General features: G+C 36.2%; 1 protein-coding gene across 2 annotated transcripts in view; it reads right to left on the reverse strand.

Moving 5' to 3' along the window:
- The window catches only part of Cd96 (CD96 molecule), a 105,952-nt gene extending 86,147 nt beyond the window's left edge, over positions 1-19,805 (reverse strand). The window contains exons 1-2 of one of the 2 annotated variants that reach the window (XM_023701899.1): positions 19,729-19,805; positions 17,576-17,767 (exon numbers count right to left, since the gene is read on the reverse strand). In XM_023701899.1, coding sequence (XP_023557667.1) covers positions 17,576-17,767; positions 19,729-19,789 — 253 coding nt within the window. In that variant the 5' untranslated portion in view covers positions 19,790-19,805. Of the gene's footprint in view, positions 1-17,410; positions 17,768-19,728 lie in introns of both variants that reach the window. The other variant, XM_004624882.2, reaches the window with a different exon arrangement.
- Between the last annotated feature and the right edge of the window lie 1,363 nt (positions 19,806-21,168).

Consider the following 21,168-nt stretch of genomic DNA (forward strand, 5'->3'; position numbering starts at 1 on the left):
AAAAAAAAAAAAGAAAGAAAGAAAGAAAGAAAAGAAAAAAGAAAAAGAAAATGTCTTGCAGAACTCTTGAACTACTCTGTATTATTTCATCAAATGCACTCAATGTCATTTTCTTAGTATTATTCAATTATTAAATCATTACTTCCTTTCAATGTGGGATTTTGTTTTATTTTAGACTCTGTCATGCTATATAGCGAGCACCAGCTTATTGCTAATAGTCATCTTCTATTTAATGCATTTAATTATCTAAGATGCATTTTCAGGATATAGTGCCAGATCAAGGGGCATGAATATTCACATTGCTATTAGTAGTACATTATTTTTAAATCTGACATATTTCCTAGCTTCAGAATATTATATCAGACCTGCATGTTTTACTTACATTAAAGTTATGATTAATACTACCTGTTTACTTTACTGACAGCTCTTTCTTCATGATGCCCCTGAGTCCAAGTCTCTTCAATGGGCACAACTTCTCTGCAACATTCTGAGAGAGTGGCTACTTATTTATTTGTATTCATAACTCCTCAAGCTTAAGAGATTAGATCACTACCCTCTTTGTGCTCCATCTCTGTGCCCACATTCTTTCTGCCCCCACTTTCCCATTCTCCTTCCATCACCCTCCCTGTCCAGATCTCCATCTCTATCTCCAGATTCAACTCAGAGCTCCACCCTGTTCTATACTCTTTTTCTTAATTTTGAGACAGGGTCTCATTAAATTGCTGAACTGGTCAGGGTGAGGTTAAACTTGTGATCCTCCTACTTCAGCCTCCCATAATGCTAGGATTGCCTCTCAGCATGTTCAGAGTTAGTTCAGAACTCTCCAACAGACACCATAATCTGTGGATGCTCAAATCCTTTAGAGAAAATGGTATATATTTTCACATAATCTACATACATTCTCCCATACACATGAAATCATTTCTAGATTACTGACCATGCCTAATATAATGAAAGTGCTATATAAATGCTTGTTATACTATGTTATTTAAAGGATGATGTCAGTATATGGTATGTATGTATTTTTTCCTAATTTTCTTTTTTACCTGTGGTTGTTTATTTATTTTTATTGTTTTGCAGTACTAGGGATTGAACTCAGGACCTTGCACTTGCCAGGGAGGCACTTACTCTACTGAGCTATCTCCCTAGCCCATCAGTCATTGTTTAATCTGCACATGAAGAACCAATGGATGTATGTTATACAAATCCCATAATTTAAACCTGTCCATTCTTGTTAAAGTCATTTAGCTTTAATAGTATTTCCAAATGGAGTAAATTTTATGTCATCATAATTTCTTGATATATTTCATACCACTATTGATATTAACTTTATTCTTAGAAAATTATTAATCATTTTATTTGAATCCAGACACTGATCTAGTCCTAATACCAGTGAAGACCATGAAATGTTCTCAATATATTTTTATGCACATTATCCAAACATATGTTACATTTTTAAAGCTTTTCTAGATTCTGAGAAGTTGACAGTACAAGTAACACAATTTTGTAATATAAACTCCCTATAAAAACCAAAACCAAAACTAAAACAGTGTAGACAATCTATGTAAATAACAACACAGTCCTATTCGTTTCCACAAACTGCCAGAGTGCTGTGGTATTGGCAACTGCGTGGAAAAAAACAGAGGAATGTCAGCTGTGCTTCTGATAGCCCTGGAAATACAGAACCTTCCCCAAGTAACAGGCAATCACTGGGAAATGAGGCAGACTAATTTGAGAGTAAGAGTAAGTGGAGAAGAGTGAGTGTAAGCCCCAAATTATCATGTTTTAGAGGGAAAAGGAATGGAGTACTCAGTGCTGGAGATGATGGTGCATTTTGGGGTGTGTTCCTTACTGAGAAGAAGCCCTTAGTGGGGAAGTGCAAATTAAATGGGACAGGTCTGACAGGAAGAACAAAAGAGGCAATTTCGATAAAAGTGGGATGCAGAAGTGAAGGATGTGTTCTGAGGAAGTCCAGGGGCATAGTGTTTACAGTGACAGTAACAGGAGGGCGACCTCCACTCACACAAGAGTCCAGGAAATCTGGGTTGTCTAGGTTGGCAGGGACTTCTATGGTATGTAAAAATCAGCTCAACAGGAGCCGTACAAAAGCAATGAGTAGAGTCATTCATGAAAAATTACTCTAAGAAATGAGGCTGGAGAACAAAATACTCCAGAACAAGAGCACACTAGCAAGAAATGAGCACAAATAAAGAAAGCTACAGACTATCCAAACTGACTAAGAGAAATAAAGAAAATGATATAAACTGTGCAAAATCTTATAAAGAGTCATATATCTGTGAGCCCACTGACAGGTGCTAGAATTTAAAAAGAAGAGTTGGAAACCTTTAATATTAAAAATAATCACTCAAGAAATGAAAAAAAGAACAGATTCCCCAAACAAATAAACGTATATATTATGCATTAAAAGAAATATAAAAATAAGAATTGAATTATAGAATAAGATTTAATTTAATAAACTAGCAATTAATTTTAAGTAAAAGCCAAAAGGATGAAGAGTTTCAAAGAAAATGGTATGCAAAGAAGATAAAAATATAGTACAAAGCATTGAAGGAAAAATCAAATCATGGAAAAGAACAAATACTAAAATAGTACTTCAATAAAAAATTCTTAAAATAAAAAGAAAATACATATTAAAAACTTATACTGAAAAACTAAGAAAATAGATGCAGAATGTATACTAAAAAATTCTTAAATTATTGAATAAAGTCAATTATGCAGAAATTCATATTGTTATTAGCTTTTTTTTTTGTACTGGGAATCAAACTCAGAACCTAGCACTTGCCAGGCAGGCACAGCACTGCGGAGCTATATTCCTGACCCTTGTTATTAGCTTTTGTATGGAAATTTTATGTCAGAAAATAGTGGAGTAGCATATTGAATTTACTCCAGGAAAGGAAATGTGAGCTAAAGATTTTACAGTTAGCACAATTATCCTTTTAATAAGAAGATTCTAGAAGGATATTTTATCTTTAATGTAAATGAACACATGAAACATAAGCATTAAAAATAAAGAGGGCAGGATTGAGGGACTGCTGGTCATAGAGGGATGAAGAGATATGGAAAAAAGACAAGTAAAAAACTGGCCAAAGGACTCCAACCGGTACCCAAACCAGGAGTGTAAGTGGGGTAACCAGGGGTCCTCCAGATCCTTATTCCAGCTAGCATTCAGGACTGGCCTGCAAGTGGGGCATCCCAGGGCCCTCTGGGTCCTTATCCAGCCAACGCATAGGCCAGATGTGTGTGTGTAACTTCATCCATCAGACAGGCCCGGTGTGGAACCCTGTGGCACAACTCCCTGCACAGAGGCTAGAGGCAAGACCCACCCAGCTGATTGAGGAGCAGAACAGCTTGTCGGAGTGGCACAGTGCGTTCAGTTCCAAGGGCTGCAGAAGGAAGAAGTGGAGCACAGCAGCCAGACCCAAGCCACACTCACCTGGATGAGTTTGAACTTGGTAGATTCAGACCTGGTGCTAAGATATTAACTGCACCAAAGCTCTACATCAAAGGTCAGAAGAAAGTGCTATACAAATGATAAAGAGAAGGAGCAAAATGCATTCTCAGTCCATGAGCCCACCCAGAACAGATACAGGAGACAATAGCATAGAAGAAACTGGAAAGCACACACCTGAAATCTCTGAAATAATAACATCTGATGTAAAGAAACAACAGCAGAAAGGTATAGAGGAAATCAGATCAGCTATAATTTCTGAAGTAAAAAAAAATAAATGATAACTATAATGAAACAAGTACTAAATGCTTCTAAAAAGAGAATATAAAAATGATAGAACCCTTGAATGAACAACATAGGAAAGAAATAGAATGCATCAAGCAGATTCAAGGTAATATACAGGAAATGAAAAACTTAATCACACTCTGGCAAGACAGTTTGAATGAAAGTGAAAGTAGACTTTTAGACCTTGAAAACAGCATTGTAGTTAGTACAACGGTAAGAAAAGATCTCTTAAAAACAACTAGGATGCAGGAAAAAATAATTCAACATCTGCAAGACAATGCAAAGATGAACAATGTAAGACTAATAGGCATCAATGAGAAAGAAGGAGTCAGTACAAATGATATAAAAAGAATATGGGCAGAATAGCAGAAAACTTCCCAAACATGGGGAAACAATCTGATATTCAGCTAAACGAAGCATATAGAACTCCAAATAACATGAACCCAAATTAAAACCACACCCAGTCATATAATAATCAAGATCCTAAATTTCAGCAGAGGAGCAGTACACTAAAAGCCGCTAGAGAAAAGCAATAGATCACATTTAAAGGAAAACCCATCAGAATAATGGCAGATTTCTCTTCACAAACCATGAAGTCAAAAGTAGCACTGAGCAAAGTGCTTCAGGTCTAACAAGAAAACAAATTCCAACTCAGACTGCTATACTCTACAAAACTCTAGTTCAAGATTAATGGAGAAGTGAAATACTTCCATGACAAAGAACAAGTAAAGAATTTCATGACGACAAAGCCAACCCTACACAGACTTCTAAAAGATAGGGATCAAAATGACCACAACTTCTTGAATGAGAATGGAAAGAAACCACCAAGTAGGGCAAACAATAAAACCCAGGAGAAAAAAAGGTATAAAACAGCAGGCTTTCAATTATTTTTTGTATACAGCAGCAAAATATTTCCATCAGCATACTCCACAAATGGACTTCTCCTGAACCCTGTGGGTCATGATTTTGTTTGGTCTACAGGGCGGATAGCAGTGGCACAGTCCCACAAGTGATATCTGGCCACCAGTAAGTGTGATGGACATTGTCCATATCCACCACATACTAGAACTGTGTGCTGTTCATATATTTGACATTCCAATATTTTTGTTATGTTTTATTCTCAGTAATTCTTTACTATCATGAAAACTTTTTCTTAGTTGATATTTTTGTATATATTAACCTAATCAAATACTGTGTGAATACTGTCAATTGAGGGCCAGCCAAATAGCTCAGTGAATTAAAGCACCTGCAAGCAGGTTCAGGGGCCGGTGTTTGATCCCTCTTCCTGCAGTGCTGGCCCTGCCCCCCAGGTGCGCCGAGACAGCAATTTAGACTGGGCATGGTGGCACACACCTGTAATCCCAGTTCTTGGGAGGCTGTAAACAAGGAGGATCACTACGAGTCTGATCTAGGAGTGAGACCCTGAACACCCTGTAGACCCTTTCCTAAAATACAGAAAAATAAATAAATAAACAAGCAAAAGAACTCCAAAAAACCCTCTGAACTGATCACAGATTCATATATATAATATGCTCCTTTCTGGCCTCTTAATTGGATTCATAACTTAATTTTAATTTTTGAATATTATTTTGAAATATTTAATTTCATTTTGAATTAATTAATATTTATTCAATTTTATAAATATTGTTTAAGTTTTTATGATTTATACTATTTCTTTGACTTACAATCTACTTACAAGACATGTTATGATACTTTCTCCTAGTGTTAGAAACCTTAAAAAGTATATTTCCATTTTCCATTGCTTTTATATTAGTTTTTATCTTTTCAACACACACACACAGACACACACACACACACACGAAAAAATATGTATATAACCTGACATAAGATTGATATTGTTTTGCGGAAATCTTCAATAACTTTTTAAATGGGTTCATGTAATATACTTGTATTTTACACAGTCCTGCATAATTACCATTTTGAGAGGTCTTTATTCTTTATCCATGACCCCCATACAGCAACTTTTCTTGCCTTCTGGATGATAGTCTTTGTTATTTTCTATATGGTACATCTGGAGGTATTAGCATATTTTGAATTTTTGTAACTGAAATTATTTTACTTTTAGTTTTCAAATGTATGGTTGCTAAGTATAAAATTCAATGAGGACAGATCTTTTTTTTCAGTCCTTTGAATAAATTAGTTTCTTACTCACTTGCTCCTTTTTTTCTAATGTGGAATAAGATGCTATTTAATTTTGTTCTTCCATAGCTAATATTTTTTCTATGTATATGCTTTAATGATTTTTTTCTTTATAATTAGTTTTGGGCAATTTCATTTTTGTGTATCTTGGTATGATTTTATTCATATTTCTTGTGCAAAAGGTTCATTTTTCTTGGAAATGTGTTGTCATAATTTTAACTAAATTCAGAAAGTCTAAATCTTTAAATATTTGGATTGGCATCAAGTCTGAAAAGGTCCTTTAAAGACTTCTCCAAATACAGCTTCTCTAACAACAATGGAACACCTATTTCTGACAAAAGAAAACAAAAATAGGGGGATATAATTAAAGGGCCATTTCATAATGAAAAAAATATATGTATGTACAAAATAGAGTATATATACAGCTACCTTCTATTAGTTCAATGAGAAGAAAGGTTTGTACTAATATTGTTTAGACAAGATATCATGTCTTCATCTTGTCCTCTGAATAACTATTACGAAGACAGCAATATGCAATGTGTTAATTATTGTAACTGTCCTACTAACCTGTTTTGAAGCTGTTTCATTGCTATTTTTCTCATTAAAATGAACAAAAAATTTAAAAAAATAAATAAATCTTTAAATATTTATTGCCTACCCCCTTCTACTTTGAGAATTCTCATTATATGAATATAAGTTTCTTGATTTTGACAGAGTGAACTATTATATGAGTACTCTGTAATCTCTTCTTCATGTTTACTTTAAACAATTTTTATAGTTATATTCATATAGGGTTGTAAATATTTTTTACAATGTGCAATCTATTATTAATCTTATGTTATATAGTCATCTCAGAAATATTTTTCAAAAATTCACTTTGTTTATATCTTATATCTTTCACATTGCAATATTTATCTATAATTTTCAATATGCTATATAATAATTATTGATTTTCTTTTCTTTTTTTTTTGTGGAACTGGGGATTGAACTCATGCCCTTGCACTTGCCAGGCAAGTGCTTATTCTACTGAGCCATCTCCCCAGCCCCTTGATTTTCAATAAAGTTAATAATAAGTTTTTTAAAAAACTGGGCAAATGTGCTAAAAACAACCACTTCACAGTCCTGAAAACTGACTAAAGGAACATTAAATTAAAAAGCATTTCTCAGGGGACCGGGGAGATGGCTCAGTAGAATAAGCGCTTGCCTGGCAAGCACAATGGCCTGAGTTCAATCCCCGGTTCTACCAAAACAAAAAAAACAAGACAAAACAAAACAAAAAAAAGCATTTCTCTTGAAAAACCTCTAGGTTTGTATTAATATCATTGGAGAATTTCTTATGCTCATTCCTGTACGCTGAGTAACCACCTTAAAGATAAATATATGCATTGTATTAACTATTGTTATTCACTTGTCATCATATTAAGTAATTTTGTTTTATCTTTTTTCCTAAAATAAAAAAAAGAAAAACCTCTAAGACTTCAGGAAAAACAGTAAAAGTCATCATCTTTTTGCCGATATGCAGCACAAAATAGGCTAAGACAGTGGCAAACCAGGTTCACAAGTGTGGAACTTAACGGGAAGCTCCTAGAAATTCAAGAGTCAGGGAATGGCTAAGTTTTGCACACATTCTGAAATCCTGAGGAAAATATTCAAGTGGGGAAGACCCAAGAGAGCTCTGGCAAAAAGAAAATGGCAAAAGGCTATGGATAGAAAACCATTTCATAGCATCAAGAAAAATTAAACACCTTGGAATTAAACTCACCAAGAAAATAAAGACCTCTACAAAGAAAACTAGAGAGAAAACTCCTAAAATAAGAAAATTGAAGAGGACATCAGAAAATGGAAAGCTGTCTCCAGATCTTGGCAGAAGCAAGACTGTCGAAATGGACATCCTTCCAGAGCTGTTACACAGATTCAGTGCAGTCCCAATCAAAACACCAGCAGCATGCTTCATGGACACAGGGAAGACCCTGCTGAAATTCATACAGAATTGATTGATTCTTTCTATTTCTGTTTGATTGTTTTTCTTTGCATCCTTTTTGTTTTGTTTTGGTTAGTCTCTTTTTCTTTTTTGTTTTCTATTTTACTTACATTTATTTTCTTTAATCATATTTTATCTTACCAATGTCTCATTCATCTTATCTTTTTGTTTATTCCTCATATATTACTTCTATTTTTCTCTTTCCCCATGCCTTTTATTTACTAATATTATTATTAAGCTTCATCAGTTTTTAGTGATTTAGTTTAATCCAGGCTATTATTGATTTCTCTTGTATTTTTAATGTGATGTATTAATTGTTTTTACTACATCATTATTGTGTATCAATAACTAGTTTGTCTTTTTGTCTATAGCACTATTGCAGATATTTTTGTATCATTAAGGGTAGCATATTTACTGTTTTTAATTGATTATTATAGGATGTACATATCTGGTTTGTCTTTGAGTTTTATCTTCTTCTTCTTCTTCTTCTTCTTCTTCTTCTTCTTCTTCTTCTTCTTCTTCTTCTTCTTCTTCTTCTTGTTAATGGTGGCATAGTTGTTGAATTTAATTGATTATTATTTTAGTACAGTATCTGGTTTGCTTTGTGTCATTGACCAGGCTGTGGCTTGTTTTCTCCAAGAGACACTGGGTATTATGCACCAGAAGAGGGGTTGGCACTAGGAAAACCCATAGGTAAAAACAGAAGTGATATCCATTCCAACAGAAGCACAAATAGCTTTATTAAAACATGAAAAAAACAAGGCAACATGACTCCTCCAGCTTTACAGAATTCATCAGTGACTGAATGTAAAACTATCCAAGTCAATGAAATGTCAAATAATTGATATGATTGATCTATAACTTGAGCAACGACTTTGAAAAGGATACAAAGGACAGCTGAATTAATTAAGGAAAACAATGCAGAATGTCAAAGAGCAATTCAACAAAGAAATAAAGATTCTGACAGAAAACCAGACAAAAATTCTGGAGATCAAAAGCTCAAGTAAAATCAAACACTTCGTGGAAAGCCTCAACCGTAAACATGACCAAGCAGAGCACAGGGACACAAGGCTTGATGATGAGGTGGAGGAAATATTTCATACAGACACTGAGAAGAAAAAAAACCCATCAGGAATAATAGACAAAACATCCAGGAACTCTGGGACACAGTTTGGAGACTAAACTTAGAAATTCTTGGAAGAAGGTACAAAGGTTCAAAACAGTGGCTTGACTGAACTAAAGATAAAATGCATCAAATACCTAAATAGTAAAACAGAAACACTGTAACTAATGGAGGAGAAAGTAGGTAGAAATCTTGAAGTTATAGGTATAGGCGGGAATTCACGAACAAAAACCAAACTACATGGGAAATACTTCAAAGAATCAACAACTTTTAAAGAATCTCTTTGGAAAGTTTCTGCACATTAAAAGAAATCACCAACAGAGTAAAAAGAAAATCCATTAATTGGGAAAAACTTTTAGACTGACTGCCCCTCAGACAAAGGACAAATGACCATCACCCGAGGCATGGATAAAAAATATGTGCCATTTTTTTGCACAATAGCATATTGCTCAACTATAAAAAAGACAAATTTGAGGTTTTTTAGGTAACTGGATGGGTCTAGAGACTGTATTGGTAAGCGAAATAAATCAGATCTGCATGTATAAACATCATATTGTTTTTCTGGTATAAGAACCTAAAAGAGTTAGTGAAATCTGAGAAGTATAATAGATACTGTGAAAGAGAAACTGTTCAAAGGAAAGGAACATCTTGGATGAAGAATAGGAGAAAAGGGCCGGCCAAATAGCTCAGCAGATTAAAGCACCTGCAAACAGGCGCAGGGGCCAGGGGTTCAATCCCCAGGCCTGCCATGCCGGCCCCACACCCGGGGTACACTGAGATGACAATTGAGACTGGGAGTGGTGGCGTGCACCTGTAATCCCATTTCTTGGGTGGCTGTAAACAGGCAGATCACTATAAATCCAATCTAACAGTGAGACCCTGAACACCCTGTACACCCTGAACATCCTTCCCTAAAATACAAAAAAGAAAGAAAGAAAGAAGAAAGGAAGGAAGGAAGGAAGGAAGGAAGGAAGGAAGGAAGGAAGGAAGGAAGGAAGGAGAATGGGAAAAAGAAATACACACACACACATACACACACAGAGAATAGAATGGATAATTGTACTGCTGATTTCTGCTAGTGTATTTATTTATTTATCCTTTTTTGTGTGTGTGTCCTTTTGAGACAGGGTTTTTCTGTGAAGTTCAGGCTGGTCTTGAGCTTTTTTTGTAGCCCACGCTGGTCTTGAACTTACAACTATTCTCCTACCTCAGCCTCCTGAATGCTGGGATTACAGGCGTGTGCCACTGCACCCAGCTTTCAGCCGGTCTATTTAAAAGAGTAGCTAATGCTTAATTTGTTTTTCTCTTTCCTTTTTAAATTTTTGACCAATTTTTCATGTTTATATCTGGTAATTTGAACAACTGATTTGAAAACAACAATATGCAATATAAGAAACATTGTTGACTTCCTATCATTTTTGTTTACTGAAATTCAGTATCATTTTTAATTTTTCTCTTACTATTTTTTTTACTTCTCTTTAAAAAATAAAAAATGGCATGAAAAAGTATTTTGAGATAATAACAGAAGACTTCCCAGATCTTGGGAAAGATGCAGAAATCCAGGTACAGGTATCACTCAAAACTGCAAAAACTCATGTTCCCACATCATATGGTATTTAGAAGGATGAAAGCACCAAGGAAAGCATGTGGAAAGCAGGAAGTGAGAAGCATCAGGTCACTGACAGACACAAACCCACGAGAATAATTTCAGATGATTTTGCAGGAGCACCCAAGGCCAGACAGGCATGGAAGGATGTATTTCAGCAACTAGAAGAAAGCACCTGGCAACCCAGAACATTACCGTAATCCAGCAGCGCTGTCATTCAGAAATGAAAGAGCAAGACATTCATGAGCAACGTGACAGCAGCGTGGCAGAGGCTTAAAGGAGCCCCACAAATGGAGGAGCAGGCGGCACAGGTGTCCTCAGGCTACTGAAGGAGAGAATCAAGCACCAAAAGAACAAAACGATGAGAAGGAGAATGTGACTTCTATTAACAACTCTGAATATAAAGTATCTTAAGCCTATTAAAAGACATACACCTAAAGACTGGATCAAAAGCAAGACCTAGTTCTTCGTAGGCTGCAAGTCACACATGTCATTAACAAATACCATTTTCAGTCTGTGTCACACATGCACAGACTGAAAATGAAAGAATAGTTCTGGAAAATTTTGGTAGAACAATTAGTAAGTGAAAGCAATGAAAGGAATACAAATAGGGAAGGAAGAAAAATTATCCTTGTTAGTCTTATTTATATTTAGATCATTCTAAAAGATTCTACCAGAAAAGCTTTGGAGCTGACAAAGAAATTAAGCAAAGTAACTGGTTAATTATCAACATCAAAATTCAATACACCAATAATGCAGCAGTTAAGAAGGAAAATAGGAAACCAATTCTATTCATAATAATTCAAAAAAGAATAAAATACCTAAGGATCAATGTAAACAAAGAGGAGAATGTTCTTCAAATGAAAATTTCAGAACTCTGAAAAAAGAAAACAAAAAAAGGGTATACAGATGAATGTCCATTTCGTATCTGTGTATTAAAAGTTGTTAGGATAGATATATAGTTACATTCTCTTAATGAATAGAGTGATTTGCTCTAATGGTGTTTGTAAATAGGATATCATGTCTGCATCTTGTACAGCAATTAACCGCTAAGAAGAATGTATGCAATGTGTGAATTATTGAAACTGTCCTACCAACTTGATTTGAAACTGTCTCATTGCTATTTGTTTATCAATAAAATTATGGGAAAATAAAAAAAGAAATTAGAAAAGACACTAGAAGATGGAGCAGCATCTTATATTAACTGATTGACGGGATCAGCCCTTTTAAAACTGCCGTATTACCAAAAGCACACTACCAAAAGCAATTCAATGCACGCACCATTAAAACACCAATTACTTTGCTCACAAAACTAGAAAAACAACTCTAGAATTCATATGGAAACACAAAACACACAGAATAGCCAAAGCAATGCCAAGCAACAAGAGTAAGGCTGAAGGTATCACGTTACGCAATTCAAGTACTACTACAAAGCCATAGTAACAAAAACAGTACGATACTGGCACAACAATAGACATGTAGACCGGCGAGACAGAGTGGAAGACACGGAAACAAACATGCGACTACAGCCGTTCAATTCTGGACCAAAGAGCAAAAAATATATGCTGGAGAAAAGACAGCTTCTTTAACAAGTGGTTCCAGGAAAATTGGATAGCTACATGTAGAAAATTGAAATAAAACCCCTATATTTTACACTGTCAAAAATTGCTTCAAAATGGATAACAAAACTTAAGTTTTGACTTAAAACTGAAACTGTTAAAACAAAATAGGAGAAAAAATTGAGGTCATAGGCTCAGGTTAAGACTTCTTGAATAGCAGTCCAACAACACAGAAAATAATAGTGAGAATCAATAAATAGGACTACATCAAATTAAGAAGGTATGTGAAGAAAATAAATATAAGTAAACAAACAGAGTGAAGAGACAACCTACACAATGAGAAAAACTCTTTACCAGCTACTCTTCCAACAGAGGATTTATATCTAAGATATATATGGGGCTCAAAACTTGACACCAAATACTAAACATCTTAATGAATAAATGCTCAATGGATTTGAACAGAAATTTTCAGAAGAATCCAAATGGCTCACAATTATGTAAAAAATTCAATATCCGTACCCATTAGAGGAACACAAATTAAAAATACATTGAGAAATTACCTCAGTCAGAATGGCTATCTTCAAGAACACATACAGTAAGAAGAAAGAAAGAAAAGAAGAAAGTATAAATTCTAGTTAAGATGCAGTAAAAAGAAGCTCTCTACGCTGCTGGTGGGAATGCAAATAGTACAGCGACCATAGAAATCAATATGACGTTTCTGCAAATAACTAAAGTTAGAACTACCATGCAATGCAGCTGCTCACTGTTTGGTATATACACCAAGGAATCAAAGCTAGAGATACTAGACAGCCGTCTAGGTTACAGCACCATGTGCAATGGCCAAAACACACACCAGACTGGGTCTAAGTACTCCCCAACACATGCACAGACAAGCTGTGGAGTGCTGTCCTTAGAAAGAAAATGGATAGATCTGAAGATTATCATTCCGAGCGAAAGAAACTAGATCCAGAAAGAGAAATATAGTATGTTCTCTCTAGCATGTGGAATACAAAAAAGATGACAAGAAAGTGGAAAGGAGACTATTACCAGATAGGAGGAAAGGAAGGAGAAAGAGAAACAAGTAAGAGCAACAAGGGGTATAATAAAATTAAAAAAAAAAACATTGTGCACACTAACTCACATCTTTTGAAAATGAAGTTGGTGAGCAGGAAGATGGGGTTTGGAGGTTAATAGGGTGTGTAAACGGTACTGCGTTATGTGCATGTACATGCTTGCTAAAACGAAACCTATTTATCTGTATAACCAACATGCAGTAATAAAAATGTGTAAAAATTAGAAAAATACAAAAGAAACCATGTAAGTATTAAAAATAAGAGAAAATTTCTATGAAATCTGGAAAAGGGAAATCCTTTCTAAGCTGTGACTTAAATCAATCAAAGCAGGAGGTCTTGCCTTCAGTCCTCAGAACCCAAATAGAAAAACAGAAAAATAAAAGCAGTAAGTGAGAAGAGTGATTGTATTTTGTAACAGAAAGAATTATTCTGCACTGGAAGCAATATTGTGAAGTAAGGATAGATGACAAACTGGGGAAATATTTGCAACTTATGCCACAAAGGTTAGTAGCATTTATGCCTAGGAAATTCTGAGCGTAGTAAGGATAATAAGTATGATGACCTCATTCATATGTTTGTTTATATGAATTCAGATAATCAGCATCAAACACTTAAGAACAACTAAAAATGCTAGAGAACCAAAAAATAATAATAAATAATATTTTTTTCCTGTATTTTAGGGAAGGGTCTACAGGGTATTTAGGTTCTCACTACGAGATCGGGTTCATAGTGATTCTCCTCTTTACAGCTTCCCAAGTGCTGGGATTACAAGCTCATGCCACCACGCCCAGACTCAACCACCTTCTTGGCGCACCTTGAGGGGCGGGCTGACATGGCAGGCCCCGGGAATTGAGCCCCCAGCCCCTGTGCCTGCTTGCAGGAGCTTTAATCTGCTGAGCTATTTGGCCGGCCCATAAATAATAATAATAATCATCATAATAATAATTATGATTATTATGATTATTATTATGATTATTATTATTATTTTGGTCTTTGTGAGACAACCTCACTGTGTAGTTCAGGCTGGCCTTGTGCTCACTGTGTAGCTCAGGCCGGCCTTGAAATTGCGATGGTTCTCCTACCTCAGCCTCCTGAGGCATGCGTCACCATGCCTGGCTGTTTCAAATCATTTTAAAAAGTGATAAATAAAGAAAGAATTAAGCACACATTCGATTTTTCTTGCCTTCACATTGTTTTCTGTGCATTCCTGGAGATCAAATCTAGGGTTTCATGCATGCCTGTTCTGCTTTCTTATATAAAGTATACATATAATAAGCACTAAAGGTGATGAGAGGGAGTTTATCTTTATAGATACATTGGCTAATAAACTAAAAATGACAGAATTAGAATACTAAGGGGGCTGGCAGGATAGCTGAGTTGTTTAAAGCACCTGCTTGGTCAAACTCAGTCAGGTGCAGGGGACTGTGTTTCGATCCCCAGCACCATATGCCATACCAGACCTGCTCTTAAGGAGGGCATAGGCAGCCAAAAAAAAAAAAAAAGCTAGAATATACTATTTGTCAAATCATAATGATTTAATACATCTAGATAATAACTCTCAGTGACTGTTAATATTACATGACCAGACATTATGTGCCTCTCATGTACTCTTGCCAAAATATTAAACATTAAAACAAAAACATCCATGTGATCAAATAGCAATACTCTCTGTAAAGTGAAAGAGCATGGCAACACATAAGAATATAAGAACAAAATTCCAGCTCTCGATAGAGCTATATGACATGATCAAATTTATTCTATAAAGGCATTGTAAAGAAAAACGAATAAGAGAGCTTTTAGATTAATAGGGATTTATCAAATAATCATAATCTATCAAATGTATTTGGATCATATTTTAAACAATGTAAAAAAAAGGAGGCTGATGAGATACTTGGTGATATTAAGGACTTACTAATTTTGTAAATCTGGGGAGGCATTATGGCTGTTTTTTTGCCACATTCATATATTTTAAAGGTTGATACCAAAATGAAGTCTCTTTACTACCTTTAGTGGGCGGTGGGCAATTGATAAGGAATTAAATAAAGCGAATCTGTATACGAGTTGATAATTGTGGTGCTGGCCAGTACATAGGTACTCACTAAAATCCTGTAATCTGAAGTATAACAGGGACCTGGTAGCACTCCAATTAAAGAGATGCTTTAGAATTAGAATAATCCAAGGCTCAACAATGAGAGCTGCTTCTTCGAATAATTCAACAGCTCCAATTGTAGGAAGAAACACCATCCAGTGAAAATGGAAAAGGAAGCGGATGCCAAGTTAAAAATACACAGAGAATTTACCTCAGTCAGCATGGCTGCACGTACTGAATTCTTACCTTTGGCAGGGTCTATGCTAAAAGCTTTTTTCAGATGATCTGATTTGATTCTTAAAATGTTAGTACCCATGAAAGGGGGATGCTCATTGTGTGCACTTGTTATGTAAGGAAGCAAAGTCTTAAAGATGTGTAGTACCTTGGCAATGATGATGTATAGAGTAAGTGACAGAGTCAATGTTCAGACCTATGTTTCCTAACTTTAAAGTATGTGCAGCTAAATGTTGCTCTACACAGGTCTTCTGTTTCTCTTTATTTCAGCCCTACCTTACCTACCCTATCCCACTGAACTTAAGTTTTGTTTTGCTTTCTTTTTTTTTTTTTTTTTTTGAGGGGGAGGGGTTCAGTTTCCAGAAAACAGGAAGGGAATAATAAGGCATGCATAGTATCTCAGTCTCCAAATGGAGTTTCCCAGTGTTATAGTTTTGCTGTAGCTGAGGGGTAAGAGACAGAGGAGATAATAAAACTGTACCTGTTGCTTGTCCTAGACAGCACCACGCCTCCTTTAGCATGGGCATCATGAAGTACCCCCCCCTCACTGTGTTACTTGGTCCCTGAGTTTAAAACTTTCCATTTCCAGTGCATTTCCCATTTGTTGACTTCCGTTTTCATTTTTTTCATTAGTAGAAATGGAAATCATTTATTTTAGGACCAGGTAATTTAGGGTAAATATTATTAGCACTGTTATCTAAGGGGCTCAAATAATTTACATGAAAGCTCTCAAATCAAATCATTTCTAATATAAAAATTCTGAAGGTTAAATCTAGGATTTTTGCCTCCTAATCCAAGCCACTGACATGTGCATGCTACAAAAGCAACATGTCCAGTAGCCTCCTCGCCCCCTTTACCTGTCCTGTGCTAAATATTCAGAACTGATTTCACAAACTCACTCACAAGCCAGTCCACTTCCTCTTTCTTCCAGCCCAATGACTGGCATAACTATGTAAGTGGATAGGCCTCGATGCCACCTTCAAGTTTTCTCTCTACTCCCATAATACTTTTGCCCTATTTCCACCCTATGGCAATGTTATTGCTATATTTTATGCCCCATCCGTAAATCATGTAATTTTCTTTCTATAATGCTTTTTTCATTCCCCTCTTTCTCTTCTGAACTACTGGGATGGTCTCCTCACTTATTCCCATTTTCTCTTTTTGTCTACTTTTATACCATTTTCACACTGAAGCCATTGTCATAGTTTTATAAGAGAAAGTCATGCTATAAATGTCATGTCTTCCTTTTGTTGGAAGTGCTTCAATACCTTTCATAGTCCTTAGATAGATATCAAAGACTTGAACATGACAGACAAGGCCCCCATATCTTCAGCCTCATCCACTTATCTCTGCACCATGAGCCCACCGGCGTTTTCTCATTTCCTTTGACTTCCCGAAGCTCTTCATAGAGCTGTTTCCTTTATCTGGACTACTTACAAGATCTGACCCTTCCTAAATTAACTATTCATTCTTCAGGCATCAGTTCCTGTGTTTCTCTTTCAAGGACAGTTTTGGGCCGGGGAGATAGCTCAGTAGAATAAGTGCTTGCCTGGCAAGCGCAAAGGCCTGAGTTCAATCCCTGGTTCCACCAAAAAAAAAAAAAAAAAAAAAAAAAAAGGACAGTTTTCCTGAACACTATTAAATGCTCTTTCACAGAACTGTCATAGTTCTTGTTACTAACACTTGGAATTTTATACACACTTGCCTGGTTTCTATGTCTGTTCCAAAGTGACACCATATCGAGCACACAGTTGGTGCAGAACACATATTTCTTGGGTGGATGAGAGCAGAGATAAGCTACGAGCTTCCCTCCCTCCACCAGCGTGCTCACCAGGTGCCGGGATGAGAAGGTTATAGGTTCTAGTACGAATGCCATCTGGGTACAGAGTAAAGCTACACTTGTACTTTCCACTGAGTGATGAGGAGATATTCCTTAGGTGCAGAGTCCACTTTGTCACACCTCTAGGAGTTTGTAGGAAAGTCACCAAGGACTCACAGGAACTCGCATTGGTACAGTGAAAGCCATGCTGGGGGTGATAAATGGCAATTGGGTCCAGCTTGTGAGTGACTTTGGACCACTGCGCCTGCACCAGGTAGCTTCTCTTCTGTAGCTGGCATGTCAGGTTGATGTCAGAGCCAGGCAGGGCATACATGTTTTCTCTTCCACTGGATATGTCTTCCTGTATTCCTAAAAAGGGAACATGTGAGCCATTAGTTCTTGTAATTCACCTGGAGTGACTCTTAACCTTGGTCACTGCAGTGAGATGAGAGAACTATTAAGGACCTTCTCCCAATAAAACCCAATACAAAGGAGAAGGCATTTACTGAGGAAAAATACAGGAAACTATTGATATATGCACATTTCTCTTTGTCTCTTGGTCTTTCCAAAAAAATAATTTAGGATTTCTGACTACCTGTCAAAAAATTTAAACTTATTTGAAAACTGAAGAACATGAGGTTATAGTCTTATATTTAATATAATTGACCTAGTCTGGGTTATAAACCAATAGCTTTATCTAACACATAGGTGATATAACTAATGTGTGCATAGTGATTCAAAATACATTTTTTAAGAAGCTTAGATCTACATTCTATTCTAACCCCCCTATATCTCCTTGATAAACAGTGATATTGTTGAGCATCTTTGTCAGAGAGGAAACTAAAGCCCAAAGGGATAAAGTGTGTTTTGTCTCATCTCCAGGACAAGAACACACATTTGGTTGCCAAGGTCTATTTTCTTTCTTTCTTTCTTCTTTCTTTCTTTCTTTCTTTCTTTCTTTCTTTCTTTCTTTCTTTCTTTCTTTCTTTCTTTCTTTCTTTCTTTCCTCTTTCTTTCTTTCTTTCTTTCTTTCTTTCTTTCTTTCTTTCTTTCTTTCTTTCTTTCTTTCTTCTTTCTTTCTCTTTTCTATTTTCTTTCTACAATCTTCATCCTCCCCAAAGTGCTAACATTTTGTTTTTTTCCCAAATTTTGTCTTTTGAAGTAGGGTAAGAAAACAGACATTCCCTACAGGAGGATGGAAAGACTTTCACCTTTCTTGTGGTGTAGACTCTGGAGGGGAGAAGGACAGAGGACGCCTCCAGAAGAGCTTTCACATGGCATGCTCTCTAATCATCACCATGAACAACTGGGCATGGAAGACTTCCTCTCCCACTACCAACCTGACCAAATGGTCCAGAGCTCTTGAAAGATCTAAAACACTGATTCTTTGATATGTGTTTGGTAAGGTGGGCTTCAATTTAGAATTGTTTTGGAATACCGTTATAGAAATTATATATTATAGTAATGAGTTCTATAGAAATTCACAGTAGAAAAAATAAAGATGACAAACAACTGAAAAGAAGAAAGGCCTTTGAAGGTATTTGACAAGTGGGATCTGTTTTGTGGATGAGAAGAATTTTGGCAGACAGCAGTTGGTACTGTTAAATGTAACGTTCTATGAGCCACTCTTTAATAATACACCTATAGCGTTATATTCCAGTCTCCTTTGAGTTAGAAATTCTTGAAATCTTCATATACTCACCGAAAAGGCACAGTTAATCCCCAAGACACTGAGGCTTACTATAATACTTCATACTATAGCAGGCACAACTAATCTCTCCATTTTTCAGTGGGTTCATTAGATTTTGATTTCCGCTGTCAGACAAAGATTCCCTCTTGTCTCCCCAAGCCACTCCTACATGTGGCTGAGTGAAATTCAGCAAACATCCATTTTGAAGAGAAACATTTGCTGTGACCAAAAGGAAAAGCATGCTTGAGAGAAGGAGAAAAGCTGAGCAAGGAATTCTGAGCATGGACAATGGCTTTGTGTTTCTTTTTAGTTTTTTGGAGTTATTTTGACCACCATTTGGAGAGCATTTCATGTTGTTCCCAAGAAACACAATTTGCTAAGTAGCCCAAATGTCCATGTAAGAGGGAAACAGGTGAAAATACACAAGTCACACATTCTGTTCTTTTTTTTAAATGTTCATTAGTAATCTTTTCTAGACTCTAACATCTCTTTGATATTGAGTCTTTAAATACCTAACTGAAAACCTTCGTAACTCTTGGCTCTTTTGTAATCAAATTCAGCAAAAATCAGGAGGCTTGTTAAATGAACAGCAGCCCAGACAGCAAGCAATCCAACAAGAAAGGACAACTGGAAGTCTTACCCCTGACAAGCTGTATCTGGATGATGTAGACAGCACAAAGTGTCCATTTCTTCTCCATCATTGCCCGAAGAGCTGACACTAGCATTTCCGTAAAGATCACAAAAGTCAATAGACGGCTGGTTATGACCAAGGAAGCTCCGCCCACACGACGTGAGCTTAAAACCCCAACTCTACCACAGGCCTGGGTCTCTGTGCTGTGTGGTGAGTTTCCAGGAAATGGAACACAGGCAGGAAGGCAGTGTGGTTCAGGGCTAAGTGAAACATTCAATAGAACAATGCTGAAACAGTTCTCTGAAATCTTGTGTGTTACCTTCTTCAGAAAACTTTTCTGAATCCACAGATTCTCTCTTTCAGGAACCCTCTGACAATCAAGCAAGCTGTATCTAAAATCCAAACAAAGGAAAGCATGCAGAGAGGTTACCAATGTACCTTTTACACTTTTTTTTCCCTCCAAAAGCACTAAGTTATTTAAGAAATATGAATGTAATGTCTTTCCTAATAGTTTCCTGTTCAAGCTTAAGAAATACTTTATTTTCCAGATTTCTGCAGTGGGAAAGAACAAAGAAAGAACACATTAAATTTTGATAAAAATCTGAAAATGAACAGGGATAGTAATTCAGTTGTATGAATTTTACTGTCTCTCCTCTTGCAGAGAAGTCCATATTTTCTGGGACAGATGAAATAAGGACTCCTTGTCACATGCCTGGGGTAAGATGGAGGCCCAACAAGAAAGTCTCTCACTTAGATGGTGGGGGCCTTTGTGCTGATGAACCCAAAGTCAGAGAGTCTCCCACTTCCCCCAGCTACCAAGCCAATTCTACCACCCAGCTGCTTCCCTTTAGAGGACCATGATTGGGGGCTGGAAAGATAGCTTGGTGGCAGAAGTACCTGCCTGGGAATGGCAAGGTCCTGCATTCAGTCCCTGGTATACCCCCCAAACAAAACAAAACAAAAACATTGACTGATTTAGAGGACCATTATAGAGTTTCACAGACAAGACCCCTAGTAAAAATGTCTGATTATTCACGAAAGTACAGGATGAAAATTCTTTCCCTTGTCTTTCCCATCTTGGGATAAAATAGGCTATCTTCATGCTTCAACTTAGAAAAATGCACATTAGGCCTAAGGTCTACAGTAAAGGTTTAATAAAAAGGAATAACAGTAAATACATAATTATGAGGACTATTGATGAGCTATGCTGTGACACCAATCTCTCTACAGGAATATAAGAACTACCTAGCAAGACCAGAAACTCATGAGAAAGTTGAATTATTTATGATGTGACAATTATGAGGTTAGTGGATATAATTGTGTCAGCTTGTTATTATGTATGTACTGATCTCTCCATGCAAAGATTTAGGGGGCTTATGGATGATGCTAAGACAAAAGGAATCATTCTTTACATTTAGTGATTAGAATTAAGCCAGAAGAGAGATTTGT

This window comes from Octodon degus, unplaced genomic scaffold (assembly GCF_000260255.1).
Source record: "Octodon degus isolate 3935 unplaced genomic scaffold, OctDeg1.0 scaffold00007, whole genome shotgun sequence".
Classification (NCBI taxonomy): Eukaryota; Metazoa; Chordata; class Mammalia; order Rodentia; family Octodontidae; genus Octodon; species Octodon degus.